General features: G+C 44.6%; 1 protein-coding gene across 1 annotated transcript; it reads right to left on the reverse strand.

The window, feature by feature from the left end:
* Positions 1–8,499: 8,499 nt before the first annotated feature.
* EIF2 (eukaryotic translation initiation factor 2) lies at positions 8,500–11,278 on the reverse strand. Its single transcript, XM_048695304.2, has 6 exons — positions 10,901–11,278; positions 10,658–10,737; positions 9,747–9,976; positions 9,157–9,278; positions 8,958–9,071; positions 8,500–8,873 (listed from the first exon to the last, which is right to left on the reverse strand). The coding sequence occupies exons 1-6, from the start codon at positions 11,141–11,143 to the stop codon at positions 8,784–8,786; spliced, it is 879 nt and encodes a 292-aa protein (XP_048551261.1). The 5' UTR covers positions 11,144–11,278; the 3' UTR covers positions 8,500–8,783.
* Positions 11,279–13,987: the final 2,709 nt, after the last annotated feature.

Here is a 13,987-nt window from a genome sequence, read left to right on the forward strand (position 1 = left end):
GTTTTAGTTAGTGCATTAAGTGGCGGGGCCCACACGTCAGCGTCACAGAGACGCCCAGTCAGCACAGTTGACCAGGTCAACTGGTCAACAGGGGGCCAGGGCCCATGGGTCAGTGACCTAGGTGGTGGCCCGGGGGTGGCCCACATGGCGCCAGCTCAGCGGAGCTGCCGGAGTGGCTCCTGCGAGCTCGTGTGCGGCGGCCGAACGCCGACGAGGTCGGAAATCGCCTATGGTTCACCATTTCGCGTGCCACGACTTGCGCTCGAAAGCTAGGAGGGAGCCGCGTCAGTTGGTGTTGCTAGACTACGCCGGGGAGGCCGGAAACGTCGCCGGCGTCGAGCTTGGCGGCGGTGGCTTTCGGGCGTGCTCGCGCTCGTCGCTGCAGGGCACGGCAAGGACCATGGAAGGTGGCGTTGGACTGCTGGGAGCGTGCTGAGCACGATGCCGTGCTCGTCCGAGCTGGACGGAGATTGTGAACACGACGACGAGTACGGCGGCGAAGGCGCGCTACGGCCAGGACGGTAGCTATGACTAGGAGCGCGGTGAGGCGAGGAAGGAGAGGGGAGAGGACGGAGTGGAGCTCATCGAGCGGTCAAGAAAGACCCTTGGTGGCTTAGGAGCAGCAGAGCTCGCCGGGGAGGAAGGGGATCGCTGGCGGCCGTCGAGGAAGAAGATGATGCGTGCGGCGACAGTGGAGCTCCCCGGCTCGCGTTCCTGGGCATAGAGGAAGTAGAGGACGGCGGGGCGTCTTCTGAGCAAGGTCTTGACGCGTGGGGAGGATGGTGGCCGCAGTGACGACGGAGGACGGCGGCGAGCCTGCTCGGAGGAGCTCGGGCGGAGGGGAAGAGAGAGCAAGGGAGAGGGAGAGCTAGGAGGTGGCTCTGGTGCAAGTGGAGGCGGGGATCGAGGAGCCGAGGAGGCGTAGACCTTATCCCCTCGCCCGGGCGTCGCCGGCGAGGCGGATCCGGCGAGGACGGCGCCTGTAGCGACTCGAGTCGTGGAACAGTGCGAGGTGGGGAGACAACCGGGGAAGGGGGATGGGCTGGCCAGCTGGAGTGGGCCGGTTGGGCCTGCCAGGCTGGTTGAGGCCCAGGGGCTGGGGGTTTCTCTCTCTCTCCCCCTGCCTTTCCTTTTCTTTTAGTTTTTCTTTTTTTTATTTTCAGCAACTTTTGCATTTTCCTTTTAGCCAAAAAATGACTTTGCAAAATTATGCCACTGGACAAAACAAATTCCTAGAATTAAAGTGCACTGCCACAAAAAGGTTGGGAGGCTTTTGGAATAGTTGCCGATTTTATAAATTAAAAAAAGCATTTAATTTATTGCTTAGGTCACTGTTTTAACTAGTTTAGGCCACTTAAACCCTTTGCAAAAATGTTGGTCCACCAGCAATATTAGTTATGGAATATTTGGCACACGATGAACATTTTAGTTTTCATGTTTGAGCATTTTGAATTTCACTCATAATTTGAAAATGAATTCAACTGGAATTTGAAAGAGAGAGGAGACAAAGATGATCAAACACTTGTTTAGGAAAATGATTAACTTAACCCCAGGGGTTACTGTAGCATCATTACACTGGGGTGTTACACTCATAAGGGTAGGGTGTGCGTGTGTGCGTTCATATGGGTGAGTGGGGAACGTATCTGATGCACCAAGGCAATTGGTGCTACCGGTGCACCGGACCCCGTAGCACATTCAAAAATGTTCAAAACAATCTAGAAAAAAATTGGTGTATCGATACAACATCAATGTATGTTGTCATAAAAATTCAAAACAATGCTCAAGATACAAAAATGACAAATTTGATGCCAATGTGCTAATGGACCAAAACTGAACCCCAACTTGTGTTATGTACTATTCAGTGTGAAATTTGTTATTTTTGTATCTCGGCCAATGTTTCGAATATTGATATGAATTTTTGTGACAATGTATATTCATATTGTGTCAATGCACTAATTTTTTTCTTGTTTTTGAACATTTTGAATGTGCAACGGGCGACAAATTGCTCCGGTGCACCAAATACATCCCTGGATGAGTGTATGCGCGTGTATACGAGCACTTGCGTCTGTACTGTGTTCAAAAATATTCTTTATGTTGGAAAACATGTTCATTGTGGACCAGATGACATAGTGATCTAGATATGCAAATGCAACACAGTGAAAATCAAACGTATGCATAAAAATGCTTTCTACCGCAGCTGACTCCAGCAAATTTGGATTTCCACTGCCTCCCAAGCTGTACCCATGAACATGCGAAGAACTACCTTTGGCCGCCTTTTCTAGTAGAAACCATTCCCCCACTTTAATGGCTGGTAACATTACCTCAAATTTAATTTTATCTGCATTATTTGTTATAAAAACATCAAAGTACTTGACCATGTTAATCTACGGAACATGGTCTACAAAACAGGGCGTAAATCTACGGAACAACTCTACTAGTACTATTGATCAGTTGCCCTATCAAACTTTCAGGTCTTAGCACTCATGGCACCTGCCAATTCAGCCTAATCAATTAAGCACGTAAATATTGTTAGTGGCCGATATGCACCTGACATTTATTAATGTCTCTTGTCTTGCAAGCTCATTTTCGGCTTCTGCAAGTATTTCCAGTGCCGCTACTTCTCAGAGTTGGAACCATAAGGACCAATCGATAGCTGATCTAAATGTCCAACACGAAAAAAATTACGCATGTGGGAAACCCCTCTGTATAATCACAGCTGGTTTGCTTTTGGCAAGTATCATTATGTATAACTAAATCTTTGATGGCGCGCGTTGTTGCGCCCGTCTATTTGGCACTTAGTTGTTAGGAATATAAGGCAACTTCTATACATTTGTTTATATCTCCACCCAAAAATTAAGTGTCGTGGTTTTAGTTCAAATTTGTACTAAAACCACTTATTTTGGGACGGCGGGAGTATACAGGATTTTCTCGCACAATTTTGCAATTTAAGTGATATGCTTCCATCTACGTTCATGCCATAAAGGTTTATGAAATATAAGTACATCATATAGAATAATAATCAAATCATATAACAATTGTTTTCATAGTTGCTTATCATGAAACATTTGTCCAAGAGTAATATTAACAATTTACCATTTTAGGCGAACTTAGAATTTTGCATTAATTCCTTTACACAGGAGAGGTTTAGATATTTTGCAATAATAAATGGATCACTACGCCTAAGAAATGAAGATATGTAATTCACCATATCAAGATTGAATCGTCAAGTTATAAAAAAGTTTGCCAATACGTAGATAGCTATGTAGACCCTAATCTTTAAATAACACATGCTAGTACAATTTTATTTTCCAAAAACAGAACCAATGTGCCCAGTTGCTCATAATGTAGAGAGATTTCTAATGTAGATGCCACGACATAGCCAAAATACAAAGTTACTGTAAGAATGGAGAAAGCCCACGCATTGGTACTACTGTTGTCAAAAATTTAATCATTTTCCATGTGCAGCAGCCCTTGTCTTCGATCAAGTAGACTGAGCACCACAAATCAGAAAGCTATCTAATTTTAGCAGTTAAACAAATCCGTAAATTCACCAAACCAAATACACACAGGATGGGATATAGCAGCAAACTTACAACTTGTGCATCAGAAAACGGGATCCAATGATCATACACGCGAATAATTTGAAGTTAGAAAACAGAAGTCATGAAGAGAAAATTAAATAGCATGTAAGGAGAGATCACCTGAGGCAAGCAGACACAAAATCACCTAGCCACCCAGGTACAAAATAGTTGAAATCATCATACCGGAGAAATTTCTCATGAGATACAGATCATCTTATTTTCTGACGATAACACAAAGGGATTGATCCCTCGAACTGGTCATCCATGTCCAATATGATCTCACGTTCTTGCCCAACCAGGGGTTGAAACCTGAAACATCATCTTATCAGATAAACTTATTCCTAGTCCATTGAAACAACCACAAAGCTACCAAAAATATAAGGAGAAACGACATCACTAAATCGCGCACAGTACAAACCAAGGATCAGAGGCAACTTACAGCCTAAATTAGAGGAGGAAGCACCTGATCAGTAGTTCAACTTCAACAACTCCTCATTCCTTCCTCCATGGTTGACGCATAGTAAAGAGGAAATTGGAGTTTCTGTTGGGGATGTTGTAAAACGTATGCATGTCTACATGTTAAATATGAAGACAACTTCTCCGTACATGTCAATTCAACGTCGGATGAAAGAGGTATCGTATACGCTACTAATACCACATAAGATAATTCGAAATTGAGCATGCATACTGTTCTATCACCAGTATAGTAAATAAGTTAAGATAGAGGAAGTCTCTCTGATCTGTCGGTGCAGCAAAGAGATTGCCACAAATTAGAAACTTCATGAATCACGAGCCATCTGGATTCAAGAGAGAGAGAGAAAGAGAGAGAGAGAGAGAGAGAGAGAGAGAGAGAGAGAGAGAGAGAGAGAGGAGGATGAGGACGACTGGCAGAACAGGCAAACAAACCAACGACCAACACGTCGACCATGGCTTCCGGAGGAGTTGCAGATGTAACCACGGGAACGGGGAAGGAGCAGTTGCCCGATGCAGATTATCGAGGGTCGAGTAAATGAAGAAGATGAATCGGGGGTAGTAACCGACCTGCAATTATTGCTTCGCTTGCCAGTAATGGTTGTAGCAATTATGATTTGCATCTCTTGTGTTGTCCTTATGGCATGCATTGTCTTTGTGGATTTGGTGGTGCTTGTGGTCGCTAGCCAAGTTACCCTTGTTTGGGGTGTCTTTGTGATGTAGCAGTGTTGGGTTAGATGATCGTTACGTGTTGGATATGGTTGTCGAGTGAGTAGCCCACATGTGGTTGATTTGTATCAGTTTTTGCTCGGTTTTCCGTTAATTAACTCGGCAATTCTCTTCTGCTTAATTAATCGATGAGGCAAATCTTTTGCCTCCGTTTCGAAAAAAAATTATGATTTGCATCTTCAATCCCCGACGAATCGACTCCAATCGCGGCCGATGCTTGGTTTCCCGCACCACCCCGTTGCTGCATTGCTCGGAGACAGAGACCCGTATAGCTCATGTGGGTCGGACTGTGGGTTCGGCCCCAGGCGAGGCGCGACGTGTCCGCCGACACGCAAGTGTTGCGCTCCTGCGCATGTGCGGACGATGTGTTAATACTCTTTTTTCACGTTCACATCTAGCCCATCTGGGCCAAATTGATGACAAACATCCAATTAATTATCGGACCAGCGGCCCAGTACCATCCAACGCTCTTTGGTCAGCGTAACAAAGCTCAAGCGGGAGAACAAGGGGCATCTGACAGACAGGAACACCCACAACAGTGCATCCAACGGTTAAAATTGCTAATGGCCTGGGATGGCTGGAAAAGTGCTCGGTTATAATGTATCTAAATATGGTTGTCGAGTGAGTAGCCCACATGTGGTTGATTTGTATCGGTTTTTGCCCGGTTTTTCGTTAATTAACTGGGCAATTCTCTTCTGCTTAATTAATCGATGAGGCAAATCTTTTGCCTCCGTTTCGAAAAAAAATTATGATTTGCATCTTCGATCCCCGACGAATCGACTACAATCGCGGCCTATGCTTGGTTTCCCGCACCGCCCGGTTGCTGCATTGCTCGGAGACAGAGACCCGTATAGCTCATGTGGGTCGGACTGTGGGTTCGGCCCCAGGCGAGGCGCGACGTGTCCGCCGACACGCAAGTGTTGCGCTCCTGCGCGTGTGCGGACGATGTGTTAATACTCTTTTTTCACGTTCAACACATCACATCTAGCCCATCTAGGCCAAATTGATGACAAACATCCAATTAATTATCGGACCAGCGGCCCAGTACCATCCAGCGCTCTTTGGTCAGCGTAACAAAGCTCAAGCGGGAGAACAAGGGGCATCTGACGGACAGGAACACCCACAACAGTGCATCCAACGGTTAAAATTGCTAATGGCCTGGGATGGCTGGAAAAGTGCTCGGTTATAATGTATCTAAATATGGTTGTCGAGTGAGTAGTCCACATGTGGTTGATTTGTATCGGTTTTTGCCCGGTTTTCCGTTAATTAACTGGGCAATTCTCTTTTGCTTAATTAATCGATGAAGCAAATCTTTTGCCTCCGTTTTGAAAAAAAATTATGATTTGCATCTTCAATCCCCGACGAATCGACTCCAATCGCGGCCGATGCTTGGTTTCCCGCACCGCCCCGTTGCTGCATTGCTCGGAGACAGAGACCCGTATAGCTCATGTGGGTCGGACTGTGGGTTCGGCCCCAGGCGAGGCGCGACGTGTCCGCCGACACGCAAGTGTTGCGCTCCTGCGCGTGTGCGGACGATGTGTTAATACTCTTTTTTCACGTTCAACACATCACATCTAGCCCATCTGGGCCAAATTGATGACAAACATCCAATTAATTATCGAACCAGCGGCCCAGTACCATCCAGCGCTCTTTGGTCAGCGTAGCAAAGCTCAAGCGGGAGAACAAGGAGCATCTGACGGACAGGAACACCCACAACAGTGCATCCAACGGTTAAAATTGCTAATAGCCTGGGATGGCTGAAAAAGTGCTCGGTTATAATGTATCTAAAACATCCAATTAATTATAGGACCAGCGGCCCAGTACCATCCAACGCTCTTTGGTCAGCGTAACAAAGCTCAAGCGGGAGAACAAGGGGCATCTGACGGACAGGAACACCCACAACAGTGCATCCAACGGTTAAAATTGCTAATGGCCTGGGATGGCCGGAAAAGTGCTCGGTTATAATATGTCTAAATATGGTTGTCGAGTGAGTAGCCCACATGTGGTTGATTTGTATCGGTTTTTGCCCGGTTTTCGGTTAATTAACTGGGCAATTCTCTTTTGCTTAATTAATCGATGAGGCAAATCTTTTGCCTCCGTTTCAAAAAAAAATTATGATTTGCATCTTCAATCCCCGACGAATCGACTCCAATCGCGGCCGATGCTTGGTTTCCCGCACCGCCCCGTTGCTGCATTGCCCGGAGACAGAGACCCGTATAGCTCATGTGGGTCGGACTATGGGTTCGGCCCCAGGCGAGGCGCGACGTGTCCGCCGACACGCAAGTGTTGCGCTCCTGCGCGTGTGCGGACGATGTGTTAATACTCTTTTTTCACGTTCAACACATCATATCTAGCCCATCTGGGCCAAATTGATGACAAACATCCAATTAATGATCGGACCAGCGGCCCAGTACCATCCAGCGCTCTTTGGTCAGCGTAACAAAGCTCAAGCGGGAGAACAAGGAGCATCTGACGGACAGGAACACCCACAACAGTGCATCCAACGGTTAAAATTGCTAATGGCCTGGGATGGCTGAAAAAGTGCTTGGTTATAATGTATCTAAAACATCCAATTAATTATAGGACCAGCGGCCCAGTACCATCCAGCGCTCTTTGGTCAGCGTAACAAAGCTCAAGCGGGAGAACAAGGGGCATCTGACGGACAGGAACACCCACAACAGTGCATCCAACGGTTAAAATTGCTAATGGCATGGGATGGCTAGAAAAGTGCTCGGTTATAATGTATCTAAATGGCACATATTGAATTCCCGCTGCCTCACAAGCCATACCCATGAAATGCAAAGAAATCATATAGAGTGAAGATTTGTATGAAGCAGACATGCATGCGTGGAGTATCACGTACTACTGGTGTGCTCCACCTCTAGCTAGAGACACTAATCGACCCATTGAGATATCGATGACATATGGTTATCCGGTTTGCATTCCAAACTCTCTCGATTTGGGTACATATATGGAGCTATCACCATGAATGCAATAATTACTAACTCGCTAGTAGTACCATATAGTAGTTGAGAGCAATTGAGATGCATGATAGAATTGTCCTTGCCTAATGTTGTATGCTCAAGTCCAGATGCCTCTGAGCCTATAACAAGGTTTTGTTTTCTTTTTCGTGTGGTTATATCTATAAAATGGAGAAGTGAGTTGAAGACTTGACCAACTGCAAAATTCAAGTAAGTTATGTGCCAACTCATGACATTGAAAATTTACGTGCTAATTGCCTAGGTCAACTTAGTAGCCGGCTTGGTCGTATTATGTATTAATTCCTTCACATCATTACACAGGAAGGTTAACAAATAAACATGTACAATGCAAGTTACCGAACCATTTAAAGAGCATCAAAGGCTGGGGGCTATGTCAAGTAGAACTCAGGTTCTAAGATGAACATGGCATCGAAACAACTTTAGATCGCTCGAGGTTTGCGACGATCAGCCTTACATGTTTGCGGGGACTTGTAAATAGCAATGCAAATGCTCCAAATTGACCGCTGCTAACTGCATAAATTTATGGGGCAGACTATTACAGATTCACCTGTAAAAAAATTATTTTAGTTCCAGTCAAGTCGCTCTCGACCACTGGATCATGATCCAAGGGCATTACAGCTCATCTTGAACGTCAACCACATCGAACATTTGTTTCAGCCAGTGGTTGAAACCGTATGTAATCAAATGGGCGATTCTCTGACTAAAAGGGAACCAAGAAAAACGAAGCCAGCATATACTGCTCCTCAGACAACTATCAGACATTACAAATATTCAGCCAGAAACAAACTACTACAGTACTATACTAAATCCAATGGAAAGGTCTAGGCCCACATTAGTGGAAACATTAGGATCTCAAGTGCGGAGAATTGTTTTCTTTAGAACTTGGATAACAGGTACAAAAATGCATATTCTGACAACATATTCTGATCTCTCATTCAAGCAAACGAAAGCCAAGCACAGACGGCATGGAATAGGCAGCTACCCGAACAATACATATTAATCACAGGACTTGGGCGGCGGTGTTCAGCTTCTCGGCTACCGCGATCTGAGTCCGTGTGATGCTTGACAGGTATACCAGCGCAAGATTGTCCTGCAACAGTAAGGAAATATGGCCAACGGTTAGCCGTGGGAGAAACCAAGATAGCCATTTATCAGCACAGGAAAAACTAGTTACCTGAATCTTGTCATTGAAGAGCCTGTCAAAAGATGCTGGGGACAGCTTTGGCATGGAGGAGACGGTGTCAGCAATGAACCTGCCTATCTTGTTGTCCGGTGCCACACGAGCTTCCTACAAATGATTCAACAAACTTTCTTAAGAACCTACGGTCAAGATACAAAGTACATGACTGACAAGTGGCAGGACAATTTCTTACCACCACATCATCAACATATTTGTAGATCTCGTCAATAAGAGCATATAGCTTTTGCATTGAAGACTCCATTCCTTCCAAATCGTTGGGGAGCTTCTCCACCATTGTAGATTTCAGCATTTCAACTGTGTCAAACAGCAAGAGCAACATGTAAAAAAAATGTTTTCCTTGTACAACAGATATTATTTCTGAAGATGCCAGAATAATAATTACAGAATACTTTCAATAAGCATTCCAAATACTAATGTACAAAACTAATGCAAATGAAAAAATGAATTATTTTCTTCCAAGAACAAAGAATCCTTCCACTAAAATTGCCAGTCGCCACTATTTTTACACAAAAACAGAAGAGTTCAGCAGCATAAGCTATTTTCAAATTTACTGGCAGACAAGTTATTGACCTTCTCATCAGGATTTTGTTGCTCATAGATGCTTACAACACCTCATTTAGTTCAATGCAATATATTCATCATTCTAAACAATTTATTCTATGTTATTACTACAGAAAAAAGGTTCTGAAAAGTAAGCTACCAGATCAACAGAGTCAATTTACATATAGTACATAATGGAACCATTCTAAACGTGAAACTTACATCCAACTTTCTCTGCATCAAGCATCTTCAAGTCCAGAGGAATTTCCTGAAATTGTGCGGCAAGGTGCCTATCTCCAAGAGACAGGTTGGATGAGACATAGGCTTTGATGGAAGCCTCCCCCATGGTGAAGCCAGTGTCAACAGTAAGATGAATAGGGCTCTGTACTTCTCTTGAATAAAATTCGTGGATAAGCGTACTACCCCCTGAAACACCAAAGCCAGTGGAGAACCTGCATGCAGATAATATGATATCACCATGCGAGCAAGGTGGGGTATTTGTTTGATTCCATAGCTACTTTCTTTTTTATGAATATAAATCTCTCCTCTTGCAAAATTAAAGACTAGTGACCTCGCTAGATTTGCTTTTGCTGCTACCCTTAATCGTTGGTTAGAGTGACCCTGTCTACAGCACCATACAGAACATGATTCAATGACAACAACACCAAACATAACATTTCATACGACTGGACAAATATCCAACTGGGTGTCTATGCAAAACACAAATACATGGGCCATCATATGTATAAGCTCAAATCAATTTGTGTTATCAAAAGAAAAACTCAAGTCAATCTGTAAACAATCGTAAATTTGCACTAACATATAACCGGCATTCAAGTCAACAAGAACAATATCAATCGGACATAAGAACTAGGCGCTTCCATCCATTGTCAAAATTACAGTGACAGGTGCTATCAAACAAACTCATAAAGTTAAGAATAGTTGTACAATTTTGTCATTTGATATGTCTCACAAGTTCCATCTACTCAAGACCTAACTGTCTATGCGCACATGGACACAGAACCAATGTCAGCCTGTGTAAAATATGCACCAACCAATCATAATGTTGCACTAGCATATAAGACGGTATTTCAAGGCAACAGAAGAACGTTATGAAGAAATACAAAACATACCATCCCACAAGCACTTCCTTGGGGTTCACCTTCTGGTGCGACGCATACATGTTGTGGTGGTACTCAATGTCGAGAGCAACCTGTTCACACACGCACACATCACCAATAAACGTCAGAACCGCAGGCTCAACTAACAAACCCTAGATCTCTGGCTAGAGTTCGGCAGAGGCTACAGTAAAAATCGCATCGCTGAGAGATTTTAGCCCAGCTTCGGGCTGGGGGGTACGGGGAGGGGGAGGTAACCTGGTCGGCGGACTCGCTGTGGGGGACGACGTAGGCGTTGCGGACGTGGACGGTGCCGTCGGGGAGGACGGAGCCGAGGAGGGTGCCGATGACGCGCTCCGCCTGGTCGGGCCGGCGCACGAAGCTGTCGCAGATGGTGAATACGACGACGGCCTCCACCCGCGCGGACGAGGAGGAGGAGGACGACGACGGGAAGAGGAGCGCGGGGCCCGCGCCGCAGGTGGAGGTCTCCGGCGCCGCCATGGAGCTCGGTGAGGGCAGCGAGGCGAGGGGGGAGGAGCGGCGGCGCGCGGCGGTAGAGGAGGAGGACGAGGGAGGAAGGATGGGGGAAAAGGCTCGCACTCGTTTAGTCAGCTAGGGTTTTGTTTGTCTTTGAGATTCGGAATTTCAGATGGACAGGGGTGCGCTTTGCTTGTTTGAGAACGTAGCGGGTGTGCTACCGGTTCTTCTCTGGCCTTGTACTACCATGAAAAAAAATGTATCTGTCATGATATAAAATGTCCGACTTATATTCGATTTATAGGTTTAGAACAACCAAGCAGGAGGATACGTCAACTGGTTCAATCAAGTATGACTAATTGTACCGGATATTTTTTAGTCTTGCAATGTTTATTTTTGCACAAAAAATTTCGATCTATTTATCTCAAAGTTCAAAAAAAGCACTAGCCGTTAATTATGTGTTTGACCACCTACTTATGCTTTTCTAGCTTAGCCACAATTAACGCAATTAGGCGTTAGTACCGTAGCATGAAGAAAAAAGCTATATGGGATGGCCTAACTCATTAAACCACATGCCCATCTTCCTATTCTCCTACTAAAGCTCCTGTGTGTGCACAACCGACAAAAAAATCTAGATTTCCTCCTCACGCCGTCTATCCCCCTCGCCCTCTCTCTCTCTCTCTCTCTCTCTGCGTGCATGATGTCGCTCTCTCCCTCTTCCTAGGTGCCTAGGCGAGCGCCTAATAACGGCGAACTATGATTCATCTTCAATCATGGTATTACAACGAAAATCAAAAATAATAAAAATTACATTCAGATCCGTAGACTACCTAGCTTAATAGGGTCAAGCATAGGGCCAAGCATGTGTCCACTAGTTTCGACATTCTGGCTTAATAGGAATTATAGACTACTCATATCAATAAGGATTTTTTTTCAGGAGCCCATTCGCAAGCAATCAAAGTTAATCGTGATTGACTTGGAGAAATTTGAGGATGAGTGACCAACTGGAAGTTGATCTTGAAAGTGCACGAATGAGGACAAAATGCGTGGAAAGACTAGTGTTGGGCCTATGGCGCCAATATAGATTCCGCCAGGAGTAACGGTCGGGAACCCGGTGGCCATGAACGGGGTGTTACATTTTTCATAGACTTGAAACTTCTAGCCTTCAAGGCACACTACCGATTATCACCGACACTTGCTTCATCTACTCGATTGGGCTCTCGCTTTTGCTTCCTTGAGAGGGCGGTATGAAAAGGATCGGATCTATAGTCTTGGTTTACCATAGATGTGGGAGAAGAGAGTTGAATGGGAGGTACTTATCTTCTAGTCATGTTTTCGAAAAAGGCTTTCGCCCCGCTTTATAGATAAAGCAAATCTAGTCATGTTATGGTCTACCAAGTTCGCAAGCAATTTAGGGTCGCCGATGACGTACACTTCCTAGTATTTTTTAGGCATGCTCACTATCTAACCTAGCTAGGTTCCCTGGGCTTAGCGTAGGGCTTCTAGATTAGGTATGTGCAGGATTGGTTTTAGCAGGTGTGTGTAGGTGGTACGAGGGGGAGCTATGTTGGGAGGGGGTACCTATGCCCCACAAGACAGTGAGGGGAAAGGTAGGGGTTATGCCCGATTGGATATGTGTGGGCCATGGGCGGGGTAGGAAGGAGCTATGCCTCTTGGAATATGTGCATGGAGGGAGGGTTCGAGGGTTTATAAATCTGGATATGGCATCTCGTGCGTTGCTACGAGAATTAGTTACAACTATTTTGATGAGATTTGGTTGTATGGGATATTAGTATTTGGGTTCACAATACGAGAACTGAAACTACATATAATTTATTAACATTTTATAATGTATACTTGTAGATTATTTGTTGAATGTGAGTAACATGCATGTTAATGATAGTCTTTTTACATGCATGGTGGCACGATGAGGTGGCATAGTTGCATGCTGAGAGAATTAGAATTAGTGAAGACGGTCAACTATTTAGGCATAGGACTAGATTCTTAAGCACGAAGTATTACTCCTTAAATAAGCAAAGGAGTAAAACAGTTCGTTAAGAAACAAAGAAATTGAATATTGAATACGAGCACATTCCTAATTTGCATCCCGAAGCTACCTATTTTATGCTAATAAATATACTTGAATCCTAGCACTTGAAGTTTTTGCATTGCCCAACAATTGAAATGTTTTTATTAGAGTTAATTGCATGAAGGCATCACAACTGTGGCACCGTTTGTAGAGAAGATGATTTTGCAGTTCTAGATACATTCCCTTTTATCTATTTTGATGACAAGTTTTTCTAGACGGAGTGGACGGAGGGAGTACAAAAATAACAAAAAGGAGGGCCTACTGTTTGTTGGGCGGGGATATATAGGGCCGAGGCCCACCGCCAGCCCAGCAAACTCATCCAAATGTCCCTAGGAGGAGTGGCGCCGGCGCAGGGCATATGTGCTTATGTTATCAAGGCCAAAGCACACAGATTCTTAAGCACGAAGTATTACTCCTTAAATAAGCAAAGGAGTAAAACAGTTCGTTAAGAAACAAAGAAATTGAATATTGAATACGAGCACATTCCTAATTTGCATCCCGAAGCTACCTATTTTATGCTAATAAATATACTTGAATCCTAGCACTTGAAGTTTTTGCATTGCCCAACAATTGAAATGTTTTTATTAGAGTTAATTGCATGAAGGCATCACAACCGTGGCACCGTTTGTAGAGAAGATGATTTTGCAGTTCTAGATACATTCCCTTTTATCTATTTTGATGACAAGTTTTTCTAGACGGAGTGGACGGAGGGAGTACAAAAATAACAAAAAGGAGGGCCTACTGTTTGTTGGGCGGGGATATATAGGGCCGAGGCCCAC

Source organism: Triticum urartu, chromosome 6A (genome assembly GCF_056163025.1).
Source record: "Triticum urartu cultivar PI428250 chromosome 6A, HENAU_Tu73, whole genome shotgun sequence".
Taxonomy (NCBI): domain Eukaryota; kingdom Viridiplantae; phylum Streptophyta; class Magnoliopsida; order Poales; family Poaceae; genus Triticum; species Triticum urartu.